The following is a 16,728-nucleotide window of genomic DNA, read 5'->3' as shown; positions in this document are numbered from 1 at the left end:
CCGGCTCTGGGCCCTGGCCGGCTCTGGGCCCCTGGCCGGCTCTGGGCCCCTGGCCGGCTCTCGGCCCTGGCCGGCTCTGGGACCCGGCGCGTTGGACCGGCTGCACCGTCGAGTTATGCCACTGCTCCTCTTATTTGCTCTTTTCATTTGTCAAGTGGTATATTGGCAGTGAAATAAATGTTCAACAGTAGTCTCTTTTAACGTGTATACTTTTTTAAAACAACAAAACGTATTTGTGTAGTGGGTGTGACTGGGGTTTGGGTCATCATGCATATTAATCGTCTAAAGAGGAAGTAAGTCTCTCAACGGCCTGATATCCGTCTGCTGCTCATTGAGGACAGTTATCTTTGAACGCATTGTTGCTCCTTCACTGTGAGTAGAAAGAGTTTATTGATGTAATGATTCTGTAAACCTCCCGTGGACATTATTTAATCTGACATGTGTTATAGTCTCACAGAGATGAGAGGAGCAGCTGTGAGTCCAACTGCAGCAGCGAGTGGATTAGTCGTCTTCCTGCTCTCTGTGTCAGGTACTGTACATTACATTCCTCACATGAACAGAGGGGATTCTGGGAAAATGTGGGACTTGTAAAAGCAGGTGATTGTGGAGATAAGTGGATGGAATGCAAACTTTCCAGAAATATTCCAAATACATGTTTTGTCTAGTTTTGTTGAAACACGTCAATGTTTATAAAGTAGTTATTTGGTGTTACTTGTAAAGGATATTCGTACAAATATATTTCCTCTGTTGGTCGACCTGGATTGCATTTATCTGTTGCATAAAGTAACTGTGTGCTCACAACTTGTATACGCTTCAAACTGAGAATATTGTTCATTCAGAACTGTTCCCTCCTCACCAGTTATAACATTTAGCTTTGTTCTTTGTTAAGATGACCCTCGTCATTTACATTAAGTTTGAGTGTTTTCGAGGGACGTTTTCTCAGAAGTCATTGCTGTCTCTGAACGTCTCTTATGTCGCCATACCTCTGCAGCGAACCCTGCTAGTTCCTTCTCTCCTCTGCCCTCAGTGTTATATTCCCACGCTCTGAGTTAAAAGCAGTCTTCTTCTTTTTCTTATCTGTACGTCCGACAGAAGCTGCTCACACCTCAGTGTTCTGCATTCACTGTTATGTTCAGACTGACCTCAGCAGCAACCTGACCACAGAGCGGACAGAGAGGGAACTGGAACGAGAGTCACACACTTTTCTAATTAATGTGCTAATCATTCAGTGTTTCAAGGCATCCACCAATCCTCCACAGCACTGACGCTGAAATACTGAGCTAACGGTTTGTTTTTGGACCTGGCATCATTTTCAGGGGTGTCAAACTCAAGGCCCGGGGGCCAAATCCGGCCCGCGACTTCATTTTATGTGGCCCCACAAGAGCTTGCAAAGAATATCATGTTTGTTATACGGTTACATGGCGATGTACAGAAAGAAACACATTGCCCATACATGTAGCACAATGCATCTCAAATTTGACTTTTTTCTCAGATTTGACAGATTTTTTCAAAATGTCACTTTTTTTTGGGGATTTGGCTTTTCTTTTTAAATCATTTTGTGACATTCTCACTGAAGAGACTTGCAATTATTTGCCCTAGACTTCTGATTTCAGACCTAGTTAATTATGAAGTTATAACCCTATCCGATAATAATCCAATGCAGAGGCAATGATGTCATATAATACATTGTTTTATATATATTAAATATTAATATATGTATTTTTATATAGTCTCAAAGTTACAACCGGCCCTTTGAGTGCAACCATAATGTGAATGTGGCCCGTGATGAAATTGAGTTTGACACCCCTGATTTAGATATAACGCTAAAATAAGTCACACGGTATAAATGCATCCGGAATGAAGTGCCTCAGAAGGAGTTCAGATGTGAGTGTAGCGTGCTCTTCTGCTCTTTCCCAGAAAAGTGTGTAAAACTCAATCATTATTTGTTGACTCATAAACAGCTCTTTTTAAGCAATTTGAAAACACTTTGTTTATGGAAACTTGGAAACACATAGCAGTAGGACATATGATCTTAACAATGATACATATGATAAACCTCATACAGATCTACAGATGTAGCACTCCAGATCAGACTCACATGGGTGTGTCCCAACCAAAAGCCCAGCGGATCCCAGTGGCTGGGGGTGTTGCCAAATTGCTAGAGGGCATTGCCAAATTTCCCCATTTGTTCAATTACAGGATTTAACCATGAGATGGCGCTTCATTCACAAAATACACAATGACAACTTGGTGTTGTAGAACTTAGTCTGTTTCAATGTTTGCAGCTCTGCAGTTGTGTTTGCTGAATACTGTAGCATTTAATCACTTATTTGTTACTGTATGGTTTTCACAGGCTACTATAATGAAAAAACATCAGTTTTAGATCGAATAAAGTATATCAATCAATGTTTATTTATATAGCCCAATATCACAAATGTTACATTTGTCTCAGTGGTCTTCACAGTGTGTACAGAATATCAGTATGACAATACGACACCCTCTGTCCTCAGACCCTGTCCTCAGACCCTCTGTCCTTAGACCGTCTGTCCTCAGACCCTCACATCGTATAAGGATATAGTTTGATTTATGCAGTATATTTCTTGTAATATTGTTGGGGTGTTTTTACACAGTACAGTAGATATAAGTAAATGAACGTATACATTAAGATAAAATGGACCTTTATTAATCCCGTGGGGAAATTCAGTAGTTCAAACAGCAACAGGGTGAGAGTGAAAAACAGGACAGCACAGTTTCACACAGATTAATAAAATCAAAAATAAGATGAGCGATAAAAATAAAAATAATAATAATGAGAAACTATGAAATAAGAAATGAATAAAACTAAAATGTAATTATCATATCATATATTATAATGTATTGTATTATTAAGTAATATCATACATTAACCCCATTATAGCAGATGCCACATTGAATGGATGACAGAGATGTTCACAAGTCTTTTTTTGCAAGTCCAAGTCAAGTCTCAAGTCTTTGTGGGGTGAGACTTGATCAAGTCTCAAGTCTTTGGTCACGAGTCCAAGTCAAGTCTCAAGTCTCTAAAAAATAAAAGTCTCATGTCTCTTCTGGTTGTAATAAGCCTTCTATTGTCTGCTGCTATCCAGTCTGTTAAGAATACTGCACAGCTATATCTAAGAAATTCAAAGCATGTACTGTGTTATTATCACTCCTATATCTATTAGCATACAGTATCAGTACTGATTAGTTATTTGTTATATGATCACTTTAAACAGGCTATTGCAATATGAGGACAAACATCACACTTTAGCTAAATGCAAACAACTTATAAGCAAAACACTTCAGAATCAGAAATCAGTATCACAAATACAAAGCTAGTAGCAAGCTAAGTTAGCATTACACAGCTGATGCTGAGCTAAACATGTTCGCTAACCGTCCATGCGTTAATGTGACTGACCTCTCCGGGTGAGTTTTCAAGTGCCTGATGAAATTCGACGTTGTTGCGTCAGCATCCTTGATTTTGATATTGCTGACTTTGCAGTGTGCGCTCCTTTTGTTGGTGCCGCCGGCGTTTTGTTCGAAGTTTTTGTAGTTGAACCTAATTACAAGCGCTACAGCCGCAGGTGTGCCGCCGGTCGCCATTGTGTTACTACGAGGTAGTAACAGAGGCGCGCACGTCTGCGTAATGAGCCCGGCTAAAGTAACTGGATGGCCTACCTGCCTGTCAGACTTCCATCTGGGCACAAACTTATCTCGTGCCCTCATTGGTCATGTGCGCGTTCGTGTGTGTTGGAGGAGGCGGGCTCTATAAGGAAGTAGCAGCCTCTAGCAGATTATCTCCGGTTGTGTATTTTCAAATTCTAGCGATCTCGAGCCGGTTTCTCTCAAATGTACCTACCCCACCTTTAATACGCCACACATAGAAAACACAATGATTGTTCACGAGTCCCAACACACGAGTCCAAGTCGAGTCTGAAGTCTCTGTGTGTGCGACTTAAGTGCGACTCGAGTCCGAGTCGCAGACTCGAGTCCCCATCTCTGATGGATGAACACATTTATGCATCAATAATTACAACAGAGTATTTTTAAATACAAGTTGTAAAAATACTTATATGTATTTAATATTAATAACATAATGATTAATTTCAGATGATAATACTTTTCAGGGTTAGGTCCGGTCTGACAGCGCTTAGCTCTCTGCTGCAGAGAAGATCACTGCTCTAAACAAAGTCAAACATCCTACATCCAAACGGAATAAATATAATTAATTATTATTAATACGTTTAGTCTTGTTCATTGTTTTTCACTTTTATTAAATGTTTGATATTTCCGGCAGACCCTTTCATACCGGCAATGCGCGATAGAAACAACAGAAAGTGCGACAGCTTAAATATGCCAGTGTTAATTATGTCAACGAAAACTATGACGAAAAATGTTCTTCAACAACCTTTTTTACATGACGAAGACGAGACGATGACGAGCTAAAAATAGATTCTTGATAACGAAAACTATGACGAAATGTATATTCAGTTTTCGTTGATGAGATGGGACTAAGGTGTTAATGGACTATCGGACATTCAAAATGCAGCATATTTTCCCCCAAGTGTCCGTCTTGTCTGTCAAAATACATCTTACGTTTGTAAACACAATCCCCAGGATGTGTCCAAATCAAACCAAAAGAGAAAATGCAGACATCACTCTCTCTCTGACTCGCTTGTATCTCGAGCTGAGCGCTCATTCGTGGTTTTTACCCCGTGCTGCTGATGAAGCTCTCCCATTGGCTTGGCTAAAGGTTGTTGTTGTTTTGTGTCAGTTTTACGAGTCGCCACTTCCATTCACATTTTTCATCATTGTTCCACAATGTTTATCATCATGAAATTAATATCTATATCTGCTCACAGGCTGCTGTGTGTATCTAGTGTATTAATACACACTGTTCATACTGCTCACAGGCTGCTCTGTGTATCTAGTGTATTAATACACACTCTTCATACTGCTCACAGGCTGCTGTGTGTATCTAGTGTATTAATACACACTGTTCATACTGCTCTCAGGCTGCTCTGTGTATCTAGTGTATTAATACACACTGTTCATACTGCTCTCAGGCTGCTGTGTGTATCTAGTGTATTAATACACACTGTTCATACTGCTCACAGGCTGCTGTGTGTATCTAGTGTATTAATACACACTGTTCATACTGCTCACAGGCTGCTGTGTGTATCTAGTGTATTAATACACACTCTTCATACTGCTCACAGGCTGCTGTGTGTATCTAGTGTATTAATACACGCTGTTCATACTGCTCTCAGGCTGCTGTGTGTATCTAGTGTATTAATACACACTGTTCATACTGCTCTCAGGCTGCTCTGTGTATCTAGTGTATTAATACACACTGTTCATACTGCTCTCAGGCTGCTGTGTGTATCTAGTGTATTAATACACACTGTTCATACTGCTCCCAGGCTGCTGTGTGTATCTAGTGTATTAATACTAGGGGTGGGCGATATTGAAAAATATGTTATCACGATATTTTCAGGCAGTATCACGATAGACGATATATATCACGATATTTTTTCATGTCGGTTATTATGGTTATTTTTCAAGTTACTTAACAGTACAAGCACCTACAAGGTAACAGAAACTAAAACAAAAAGGAGTAACAGACCAACATAGCATTTCAAGCTGGTTTTATTTCAGAAATGAAACCCTGAATGAACAAGTGAGCAGTGAACATCAATAAACATGAAAAGGAGGGTAAAACATAACTAAGTAAAACATAAAACATCAATGAGGAAAAGTCAGTGCCAAACAATTAAAATGTAAACTTTAGAGTAGACTTGAAGTGTAATAAAAGACTTTAGCATAACTGAAGGGAAAAACATAAAACGCCACCGCGTCAGTTATGTCTTTCCACCGTTTGCTAGTCTTTCCATCAGGAGCCCCTTGATGAAATGCCTGCCCTATGGTTGCTCGCTGCAAAGAAAGGGGGCGGGGACTTTGGGAGCGTGTCAAACAACTCTGACTGAACGAAAGCAGAGGTGCGCTGACATTGTGAAATCGATCGGGCTTGATATATGGTGAAATTAAAATCAGTAGGTGAGGCTGGGGGAGCGGGAGGGGAAGAGGCTCTCCGTCCGCTGTCATAGCCCCCTGCGCCGCGCACTCTTCCCCTCCCGCTATTTTTTTTTTTTTTCAATTTTTTTTTTTTTTATCACGATAGGACGATATCTCTGAAAAAGCATATCGTGGAGACCTAATATCGTCACGACGATATATATCGTCATATCGCCCACCCCTAATTAATACACACTGTTCATACTGCTCACAGCCTGCTGTGTGTATCTAGTGTATTAATACACACTGTTCATACTGCTCTCAGGCTGCTGTGTGTATCTAGTGTATTAATACACACTGTTCATACTGCTCTCAGGCTGCTGTGTGTATCTAGTGTATTAATACACACTGTTCATACTGCTCTCAGGCTGCCGTGTGTATCTAGTGTATTAATACACGCTGTTCATACTGCTCTCAGGCTGCTGTGTGTATCTAGTGTATTAATACACACTGTTCATACTGCTCTCAGGCTGCTCTGTGTATCTAGTGTATTAATACACATTGTTCATACTGCTCTCAGGCTGCTGTGTGTATCTAGTGTATTAATACACACTGTTCATACTGCTCACATGCTGCTGTGTGTATCTAGTGTATTAATACACACTGTTCATACTGCTCACAACCTGCTGTGTGTATCTAGTGTATTAATACACACTGTTCATACTGCTCTCAGGCTGCTGTGTGTATCTAGTGTATTAATACACACTGTTCATACTGCTCTCAGGCTGCTGTGTGTATCTAGTGTATTAATACACACTGTTCATACTGCTCAAAGGCTGCTGTGTGTATCTAGTGTATTAATACACACTGTTCATACTGCTCTCAGGCTGCTGTGTGTATCTAGTGTATTAATACACACTGTTCATACTGCTCACAGGCTGCTGTGTGTATCTAGTGTATTCATACACACTGTTCATACTGCTCTCAGGCTCCTGTGTGTATCTAGTGTATTAATACACACTGTTCATCCTGCTCACAGGCTGCTGTGTGTATCTAGTGTATTAATAATAATAATAATAATAATAATACATTTCATTTCGAAGCGCTTTTCCAGGTGCTCAAAGACGCTTTACAGTGGTGATAAAACATGATAAATAGAATTTAAAAATGTATAAGAACATGATAAAATAACATTTAAAAGTTATTAAAACAGCAACACAGCATAATTCACAAATTAAAAGCCAGTCTGAAGAGGTGTGTCTTGGTCAGTGTTTTGAAAGTGGGGGGGTCAGTGCAGTCTCTGATGTGTTGTGGGAGGGAGTTCCAGAGGGTGGGGGCAGCGATGGAGAAGGCTCTGTCCCCCCAGAGGGTGGGGGCAGCGATGGAGAAGGCTCTGTCCCCCCAGAGGGTGGGGGCAGCGGTGGAGAAGGCTCTGTCCCCCCAGAGGGTGGGGCAGCGATGGAGAAGGCTCTGTCCCCCAGAGGGTGGGGCAGCGATGGAGAAGGCTCTGTCCCCCCAGAGGGTGGGGCAGCGATGGAGAAGGCTCTGTCCCCCCAGAGGGGTGGGGGCAGCGATGGAGAAGGCTCTGTCCCCCCAGGTTCGGAGCTTGGTTTTCTTGGGGATAGAGAGGAGGTTCTGATGAGCGAAGGCTGCGGGAAGGGGTGTAGCGGTGGATCAGGTCGGAGAGGTAGGGGGGGCCTGGTTACTGAGAGCTTTGTGTGTTAGCAGAAGGATTTTGAAGTGTATTCGTTGACGGGGAGCCAGTGCAGGTTTTGAAGGAACGGGGGGTGATGTGGTCTCTGGAGCGGAGTGTGGGTGAGGAGGCGGGGCAGCGCAGTTCTGGATGTATTGTAGTTTATTTAGGATTTTGGATGATGAACCAAACAGGATGCAGTTGCAGTAGTCCAGTCTTGAAGTGACAAATGCGTGGATGAGGGTTTCAGCAGCCGGGAAGGTGAGTGAGGGACGGAGAGTGAGGGAAGGAGAGTGAGGGACGGAGAGTGAGGGACGGGAGAGTGAGGGAAGGAGAGTGAGGGAAGGAGAGTGAGGGACGGAGGCGGGCAATGTTTTTCAGATGGAAGAAGGCGGTCCTGGTGATGTGGTTTGTGTGTTTGTCAAATTTGAGCTGGCTGTCAAAGATTACTCCAAGGTTGCGAATGTGAGGAGAGGGGGTTAGAGTGGTGCTGTCAAGGGTGAGGTTGAAGTTCTGAGTGGTGTTGGTGCGGGATGGGGGTCCGATTATGATGATGTCAGATTTGTCGTTGTTCAGTTGAAGGTAGTTTGTTTGCATCCAGGATTTAATTTCTGAGAGACAGTTGGTGAGTGTGGAGTGAGTTGTGGCAGTGATGGTTTTTGTGGAGATGTAGAGTTGGATGTCATCAGCGTAGCAGTGATACTGGAGGTTGTGGCGACGGATGATTTTTCCAAGGGGGAGTATGTAGAGGATGAAGAGGAGGGGACCAAGCACCGAACCCTGGGGGACGCCTTGGTTCAGAGGGGCAGTGGAGGAAGTGCAGTTATTGATGTGGATGAACTGGTGTCTGTTGGTGAGGTATGATTTCAACCAGGAGAGTGCAGTGTCAGTGATGTTGAGGGATGATTCCAGGCGGGACAGCAGGATGGTGTGGTCGATGGTGTCGAACGCTGCTGTGAGGTCGAGGAGGATGAGGATGTTGAGATTGCCGGAGTCTGAGGAGAGGAGGAGGTCGATAGTGATTCTGAGGAGGGCCGTCTCTGTGCTATGTTTTGTCCGGAATCCTGACTGAAAGGGTTCAAACAGGTTATTGGAGCTGAGGTGGGATTTTAATTGGAAGGCTACAACACGTTCGAGTAGCTTTGATAGGAACGGGAGATTGGAAATGGGCCGGAAGTTGGACATGATGTCATGTGTGAGTCCGGGTTTTTTCAGTATGGGTGTAACAGCAGCCAGTTTGAGTGAGGGGGGGACTGATCCAGAGCAGAGGGAGGAGTTAATGATTGTGGTTATGAGTTGGGAGATGGGAGGGAGGCATTCCCTGACAAATGTAGTTGGTATGGGGTCCAGAGTGCAGGTGGGAGTTCATTCGGCCATGAGGGTGGAAAGTTGCATTGGGGTCACAGGGGAGAACCGGGATAGGGGCTTTGAGGTGAAGGGGGGGGAGCCAGTGGGGGAGATTGGGAGGGCTGTTGAGGAGGTCAGGTTTCTGTAGATGCTGTCGATTTTGGATTGAAAGAATGAGAGGAAAGAATTGCACTGTGCGGTTGTGAAGGATGGGGTGGCGTTGTCACAGGGTTTAAGGAGTGTGCTGATGGTGGAGAACAGAGCCTTGGGGTTGCTGGAGCCGGAGTGTATCAGTTGTGAGTAGTAGTTGGTCCGGGCTGCTTTGAGCGCATTATTGTACTGATGTAGGTGGTCGGTGTAGGCATGGAGATGGACTGTTAGAGTGGTTTTCTTATGGAGGCGTTCCAGTTGGCGTTTTTGTGATTTCATTTGGCGGAGTTCAGGGGTGTACCAGGGAGCTGAATGTGTGAAAGAGACAGTTTTAGTTTTTTGGGGAGCCAGTTCATCAAGACAGGAGGAGAGGGTGGTGTTGTAGTAGTCCACTAGTTGACATGGATTGTCAGGCGGGGGGGGAGGGAAGGCGGACATCTTGCGGGTGATGCAAGCTGAGAGTGCTGAGGGAGACAGGGATTTTAGGTTTCTGAAGGTTATTGTGCGCTTGTGTTTTTGGATGGGGATGGGCATATTGATGTCCATGGTGATGGCCAGGTGGTCGGAGATATGAGGGTCGAGACTGGATAGGTGGTGGGCGGTGAGACCTGTGGAGCAGACTAGGTCAAGGATGTGGCCGTGGCTGTATTAATACACACTGTTCATACTGCTCACAGGCTGCTGTGTGTATCTAGTGTATTAATACACACTGTTCATACTGCTCACAGGCTGCTGTGTGTATCTAGTGTATTAATACACACTGTTCATACTGCTCACAGGCTGCTGTGTGTATCTAGTGTATTAATACGCACTGTTCATACTGCTCACAGGCTGCTGTGTGCATCTAGTGTATTAATACACACTGTTCATACTGCTCACAGACTGCTGTGTGTATCTAGTGTATTAATACACACTGTTCATACTGCTCACATGCTGCTGTGTGTATCTAGTGTATTAATACGCACTGTTCATACTGCTCACAGGCTGCTGTGTGTATCTAGTGTATTAATACACACTGTTCATACTGCTCACAGGCTGCTGTGTGTATCTAGTGTATTAATACGCACTGTTCATACTGCTCACAGGCTGCTGTGTGTATCTAGTGTATTAATACACACTGTTCATACTGCTCACAGACTGCTGTGTGTATGCAGTTCTCTTTACATACCGTAGATGCATGATTATAATATGTTTCTTATGATGAGGGATCTTGAGGCTTGTCCGGGTTACATCATCCTGAAATTATATTTGTATTATAATACCATGTTTCTTAGTAACTAACTGTTGACTTAAGTTTTTAACCTTGATATTAGTTTCTGATGTGCTCTGTGTTTCAGCGGTTCAGGGTCAGGATGGCTGGGGAGTGACTTTCTCTGCTCCTGAGATCTGTGCAGTGAAAGGATCAACAGTGGAGATAAGCTGCACCTACACATACCCATCCACATGGAGCACAGTAGAGAGAACATTCTGGTTCACTGAAAGGAAAGGTGGCGAACCTGCAGATCTGAAAACAGCCTCAGAGTACGCAGGGCGTGTCGAGGATCGCTGTGAAACCAACACCTGCACTCTGAGAATCAGAAAGCTGAGAGAGAGCGACTCAGCTGAGTACAGGTTCAGGATCGAAACAAACCACCCACTTGGAAACAGTGGTTCACCTGGAGTCACTTTGTCTGTCACAGGTAACAGTTTCATTCCTGTGCATCATTTCCAAATGTTCAACATCTAGAAAACAATAATATACATGTGTATTGTTTCATGGTGTGTGAGCTGAGCTGTGGGATCTGTTTGTTTCAGAGTTCCCGTTAGAATATTTTTTCTCCGGTCAACATGTCCGTTAAAGTTTAAATCTTCCGGACAAAATGAGAAAAGTGCCGGCCAAAGGACTTCTTTGTTATTTATTGTGCTTTAAAACAAATTGATATGATTCGATATTAAACAAACTAATCATAGTAGATTAACTACATTATTCAAAAGTGTACAGTAATTTATATTTATAATAGGCCTAACACGGGAATAATAAACGGAGCGCTCTCCCCCTCCTGACAGCCCGTCAGTCTCATGCAGCTCGAGGATCAGTAATGATGAGTGACCCGACAGTGAACTAAACATATCTATAACTAGTTACGGTAGTTTGAGAGGTCATTAAAATAGCTACGTGTGATATTCTAACCTGAAGTGTTTTGTCCGCTCACCGCTGATCATGCAGAGCTGCGTGTCGACTCGTCAGCAGCAGCTGATCTCTCTCTCCCGTCAGATTAGACTCGCGTTTATGTCCTTATCGATCAGATGCAGCTAGTTCTAGCTAATGATAGACTACCTGCTTATTAAAAGACACCTAAACAATAAGTATCGCTATGCAACCGGGTGAGGCCGCAAAGTATAGCGCAGCATTATGCATTTGTTTACATGCCCACCGGAACCCCGAGGCATTACCAACAGATCAACGCACAATCAACCCATCCAGGACATCTCTTTCTCCACATTACGTGTTAGACATTAGAGTTGACTATTCTTGTCTGTCACATACTCTTTTGTCTGTCACATAAATTGCGCAAGTTGCGCAACTGATGCGGTATTGCGCTAATCGGAAATAATTTAGATTTGATTTGCCGGTCTTCAGCATATTTTACGGTCGTAGTCCGGTAATTACCGGCTAACGGGAACTCTGGTTTGTATGTGTTGTTGGTTTGGCTGTGCAGCACCTGTGTCTGGAGGTTTGAAAGTGCTTTATAAATGAAGCTGTATTGTATTGAATGAATGTATGTATGTTGACAGTTTTTATCTGAACTATCAATCATTTTATTTAATTTAATCGTTTATTTGAACAGGGACAATGCACATTGATGAACACTTAAAACAAATAATGCGTAAGGTGTAAAAATGCCGGATTTAGCTTTGAGCTAATTTCCATCCGTAGTCCGTCACATACAACATTTAAGAACATGACATTTATAAATATAGCAAAACATAAATACATGTTATGCAGAAAGAGCTCGAGCAGCACACACAGGTATTTACCACATGGCAGGACAATGTAGCAGCTACGACATATCAAGTGCAAGAGGAGATACCCCTGTGCATAAGTGCATTCAGCGGTGATTGCACTTATGTGCACAGTATAGTGTTATCAACAGCTCCCGGAATCGTAAGTTCTAATATTACACTAGATAGTAAACTAGAATGCTTTTCAGCCATTAACCTTGAACAATTACATTCAATGATTCTCTCTTCTAAACCATCAACGTGTATGTTAGACCCAATTCCAACTAAGCTGTTGAAGGAAGTTTTTCCATTAATTAGCACTTCTTTATTAAATATTATGAATATGTCTTTATTATCAGGCTATGTTCCACAATCATTCAAAGTAGCAGTGATAAAACCGCTTCTTAAAAAGCACAACCTCGATCCAGAGGTTTTAGCCAACTATAGACCTATTTCTAATCTTCCGTTCCTCTCAAAATTCTTGAGAAAGCGGTCGCAAAACAGTTGTGTGATTACTTAAAAAACAATGATTTATTTGAAGATTTTCAGTCTGGCTTTAGAACACATCATAGCACAGAGACAGCTCTGGTTAAAGTCACAAATGATATTCTAATAGCCTCAGACAAGGGACTTGTCTCTATTCTTGTTTTGCTCGATCTTAGTGCTGCATTTGATACTATCGACCATGATATCCTATTGCAAAGACTAGAGCACTTAGTTGGCGTACAGGGAACTGCTTTAGGCTGGTTTAGGTCCTATCTATCTGAACGCTCTCAGTTTGTACGTGTTAACGATGAATCTTCCACGCAAACCAAAGTTAGCCATGGAGTGCCACAGGGCTCAGTGCTCGGACCTATTTTGTTCACATTATATATGCTTCCGTTAGGCAATATTATAAGGAATCATTCTGTAAACTTTCATTGTTATGCGGATGATACTCAACTATATTTATCAATCAAGCCTGATGAAATTAATCATCTAAATAAAATTCAAGACTGCCTTAAGGACTTAAAAACGTGGATGACCTTAAACTTTTTGATGTTAAACACGACCAAAACTGAAGTTATTGTACTTGGCCCGAAGAATCTACGAAACAAATTATCTAAAGACATACTAACTATGGATGGCATTAATTTGGCCTCCAGTGAGACTGTAAGGAATCTTGGTGTTATATTTGATCAGGATTTATCCTTTAACGCCCACATAAAATCAATTTCAAGGACCGCCTACTTCCATCTACGTAACATTGCAAAGATCAGGCATATCTTGCCTCAAAACGATGCAGAGAAACTAGTCCATGCATTTGTTACTTCTAGGCTGGATTATTGTAACTCTTTATTATCAGGGAGTACCAAGAAGTCAATCAAGTCGCTTCAGCTGATTCAAAATGCTGCGGCTCGTGTACTAACCAGAGTTAGGAAAAGGGACCACATTACTCCTGTTCTGGCTGCCTTACACTGGCTCCCTATAGAACACAGGATAGAATTTAAAATTCTTCTTCTCGCCTACAAAGCCCTTAATGGGCAGGCGCCATCTTACCTTAAAGAACTCATTATACCCTACTGTCCTACTAGGGCATTGCGTTCCAAGAATGCAGGGTTGTTGGTTGTTCCTAGAATCTTTAAAAGTACAATGAGAGCCAGAGCCTTTTCTTATCAAGCTCCACATTTGTGGAATCAGCTTCCAGTTTGTGTTCGGGCGGCAGACACCCTATCCGTTTTTAAGAGTGCGCTTAAGACCTTCCTTTTTGATAAAGCTTATAGTTAGGGCTGATTAGATTCAGCCCCTAGTTTTGCTGATATAGGCTTAGTTTGTCGGGGGACATCTTACTTCTTCCTTCTCTCTGTCTATACCCGTGTACACTCATGTTCCGATTAACCCAGCTTCCCCAAATGTCTTTCTTTTTGGTGTCTATATACGCTGGGATCCGGAGTCATGGATGACCCTGCGGTCCTGTGTCCTGGATCGCGAGCGCTGGATCTTGAGTCGTGGCTGAGGTCCTGGATCATCGGTCCTGGATGGATATCCTCGTGGATTCATCTTCCTATTATACACACATGCATTTCCAAACATTTGGACTACCTATGTTGCAAATGTATTATCTTTTCAATTTACACACGGCATCTATTGCACGTCTGTCCGTCCTGGGAGAGGGATCCCTCCTCTGTTGCTCTCCCTGAGGTTTCTCCCATTTTTCCCTTTAAACTGGGTTTTCTTTGGAAGTTTTTCCTTGTACGATGTGAGGGTCTAAGGACAGAGGGTGTCGTATTGTCATACTGATATTCTGTACACACTGTGAAGACCACTGAGACAAATGTAACATTTGTGATATTGGGCTATATAAATAAACATTGATTGATTGATTGATGTTTGTTTCTCAACCACTCTTTGAGTTGACCTTTGAAGCTATTGAGAGTGGGACACTCCCGTATCTCAGTAAGGAGGCTGTTCCACAAAGAGCTGTCTCTAATTCCTGTTCTTTCTTCACACATCCAGGTCTCACGGTGCAGGTTGAACGCAAAGATAAGCTGAAATGTCAGAGCAGTTGTCTCCCACCTGCTCATCGTTATGTCTGGTACAAGAACCTGAAAGCTCAGTCAGGAACATCTTCTACTCATTCATTCCTCTTTGGTGAAACAGACAGATATTCCTGTGCTCTGGAAGGACATGAGGACTTCCCGTCTCCTGCAGTGTGTGAGTTAACCACTACACACACACTGACATTACAATGCAACTCAACTTCGGAGATAACTGCAGTATTGATCATCTGCATACGGAGACAGCAGTAGTTCAAAAACAAAAACTTAGCTGTGACCTGTACATAATTGTAATAAAAGCAACATACAGTAAACAACTAGAACATGCGTGTGAATGCTGTAAACTGTGAACATTTGTGGCTGAAAATGCAGAAAAAGCTGAATATGTTATCAGCTGAATGGTAGCTGCTTTTAGCTACAGACCAAGTCAGTGTGTTGCTGAACTTAGCGGAGCAATGCAGAAAAGTGAAATGATTTGAATAAAATTGTTACAGCTCAAATGCATTGCAATGTGAAAGTTTCCCATCATGTGTTGAAAAGGCTGAACAGGCTGAATAGTTTAATGTTTGAATGTTTGCAGCTGAAAGTAAGCTGAAGTTATGGAGAGCCAAAGCAGGCTGACATAATAATAAGGGGATTAAAGATTTGAAGAACTATAGTGGAATGCTGTGCCACAGTCCCATGGCCATACACACAGCAGCCTGAGAGCAGCCTGAACAGTGTGTATTAATACACTAGATACACACAGCAGCCTGAGAGCAGCCTGAACAGTGTGTATTAATACACTAGATACACACAGCAGCCTGTGAGCAGTATGAAGAGTGTGTATTAATACACTAGATACACACAGCAGCCTGAGAGCAGCCTGAACAGTGTGTATTAATACACTAGATACACACAGCAGCCTGTGAGCAGTATGAAGAGTGTGTATTAATACACTAGATACACACAGCAGCCTGAGAGCAGTATGAAGAGTGTGTATTAATACACTAGATACACACAGCAGCCTGAGAGCAGTATGGACAGTGTGTATTAATACACTAGATACACACAGCAGCCTGAGAGCAGTATGAACAGTGTGTATTAATACACTAGATACACACAGCAGCCTGAGAGCAGTATGAACAGTGTGTATTAATACACTAGATACACACAGCAGCCTGAGAGCAGTATGAACAGTGTGTATTAATACACTAGATACACACAGAAATATTTTGACTGCAAACTTTTCAACTAAAACCATACGTCACCAATAATGTATAAATATTTGGAACATGTTGAAGTCAGTATGAAGTCTCCATCAGACAGAAAATAATAGGCTGAGGCAGTCTGTTAAAGTCTGGTGTGTCAGTGTTTGTTTTTGTGCTGAGCACCTACTCAGAACACCTATGTGAGCCCAGAGATCAGAGCTTTCAATCTGCCCAGCAGCGCCATGGTTACCAGCTGCAGCGCCATGGTTACCAGCTGCAGCGCCATGGTTACCAGCTGCAGCGCCATGGTTACCAGCTGCAGCACTGAGTGTCCTTAAGAATGCATTGAGGATCATATCTGACCATTTTTCCACCTGTTCAAAAACTATGGGTCCAATCAAAAAATGAACAGACCGTGAGCATCAGGGAACCCCAATGAACTGATATATGTTTTTTTTTTGGTTTTGTGTGGTAAATGTGGAGATGAGAGCAGTTTGTCTGAAGTGTACTTCTCTCTGTTTTGAAGAAAGATCCGGATTTTTTAAATATGGGAATCAATTGGGAGCTTGCTGGACTTTTTCTCTCTTCATGCCCTCAAGAGGCATTTTGTTGAATATTTGTTCCTAATCTTTTTTTATTTTCCAACCTAAGAGAGGTTTTCCTACGTTTTTCATAAAAAACATGTCTGAGGAGTGTAGGGTTTGGGAATTTATGGGCAAGTTTAAAAAAATGTTTGGGGAGAATTTCAAGCACTCCTGCACTTAGGGTGACCAGATCCCAACAAACCAAATGTGGGACA

General features: G+C 42.5%; 1 protein-coding gene across 1 annotated transcript in view; it reads left to right on the top strand.

Annotated features, from left to right (window-relative positions):
• The first annotated feature begins 322 nt into the window (after positions 1-322).
• LOC117443016 (B-cell receptor CD22-like) overlaps positions 323-16,728 on the top strand; it is a 33,409-nt gene continuing 17,003 nt past the window's right edge. The window contains exons 1-4 of the mRNA XM_034078968.2: positions 323-372; positions 450-529; positions 10,558-10,899; positions 14,699-14,896. Coding sequence (XP_033934859.1) covers positions 460-529; positions 10,558-10,899; positions 14,699-14,896 — 610 coding nt within the window. The 5' untranslated portion in view covers positions 323-372; positions 450-459. The remainder of the gene's footprint in view (positions 373-449; positions 530-10,557; positions 10,900-14,698; positions 14,897-16,728) is intronic.

Source organism: Pseudochaenichthys georgianus, unplaced genomic scaffold (assembly GCF_902827115.2).
Source record: "Pseudochaenichthys georgianus unplaced genomic scaffold, fPseGeo1.2 scaffold_522_arrow_ctg1, whole genome shotgun sequence".
Taxonomy (NCBI): Eukaryota; Metazoa; Chordata; class Actinopteri; order Perciformes; family Channichthyidae; genus Pseudochaenichthys; species Pseudochaenichthys georgianus.
Note: the sequence above shows the minus strand (reverse complement) of the source record. Positions and strands in the feature narration are given on the sequence as shown.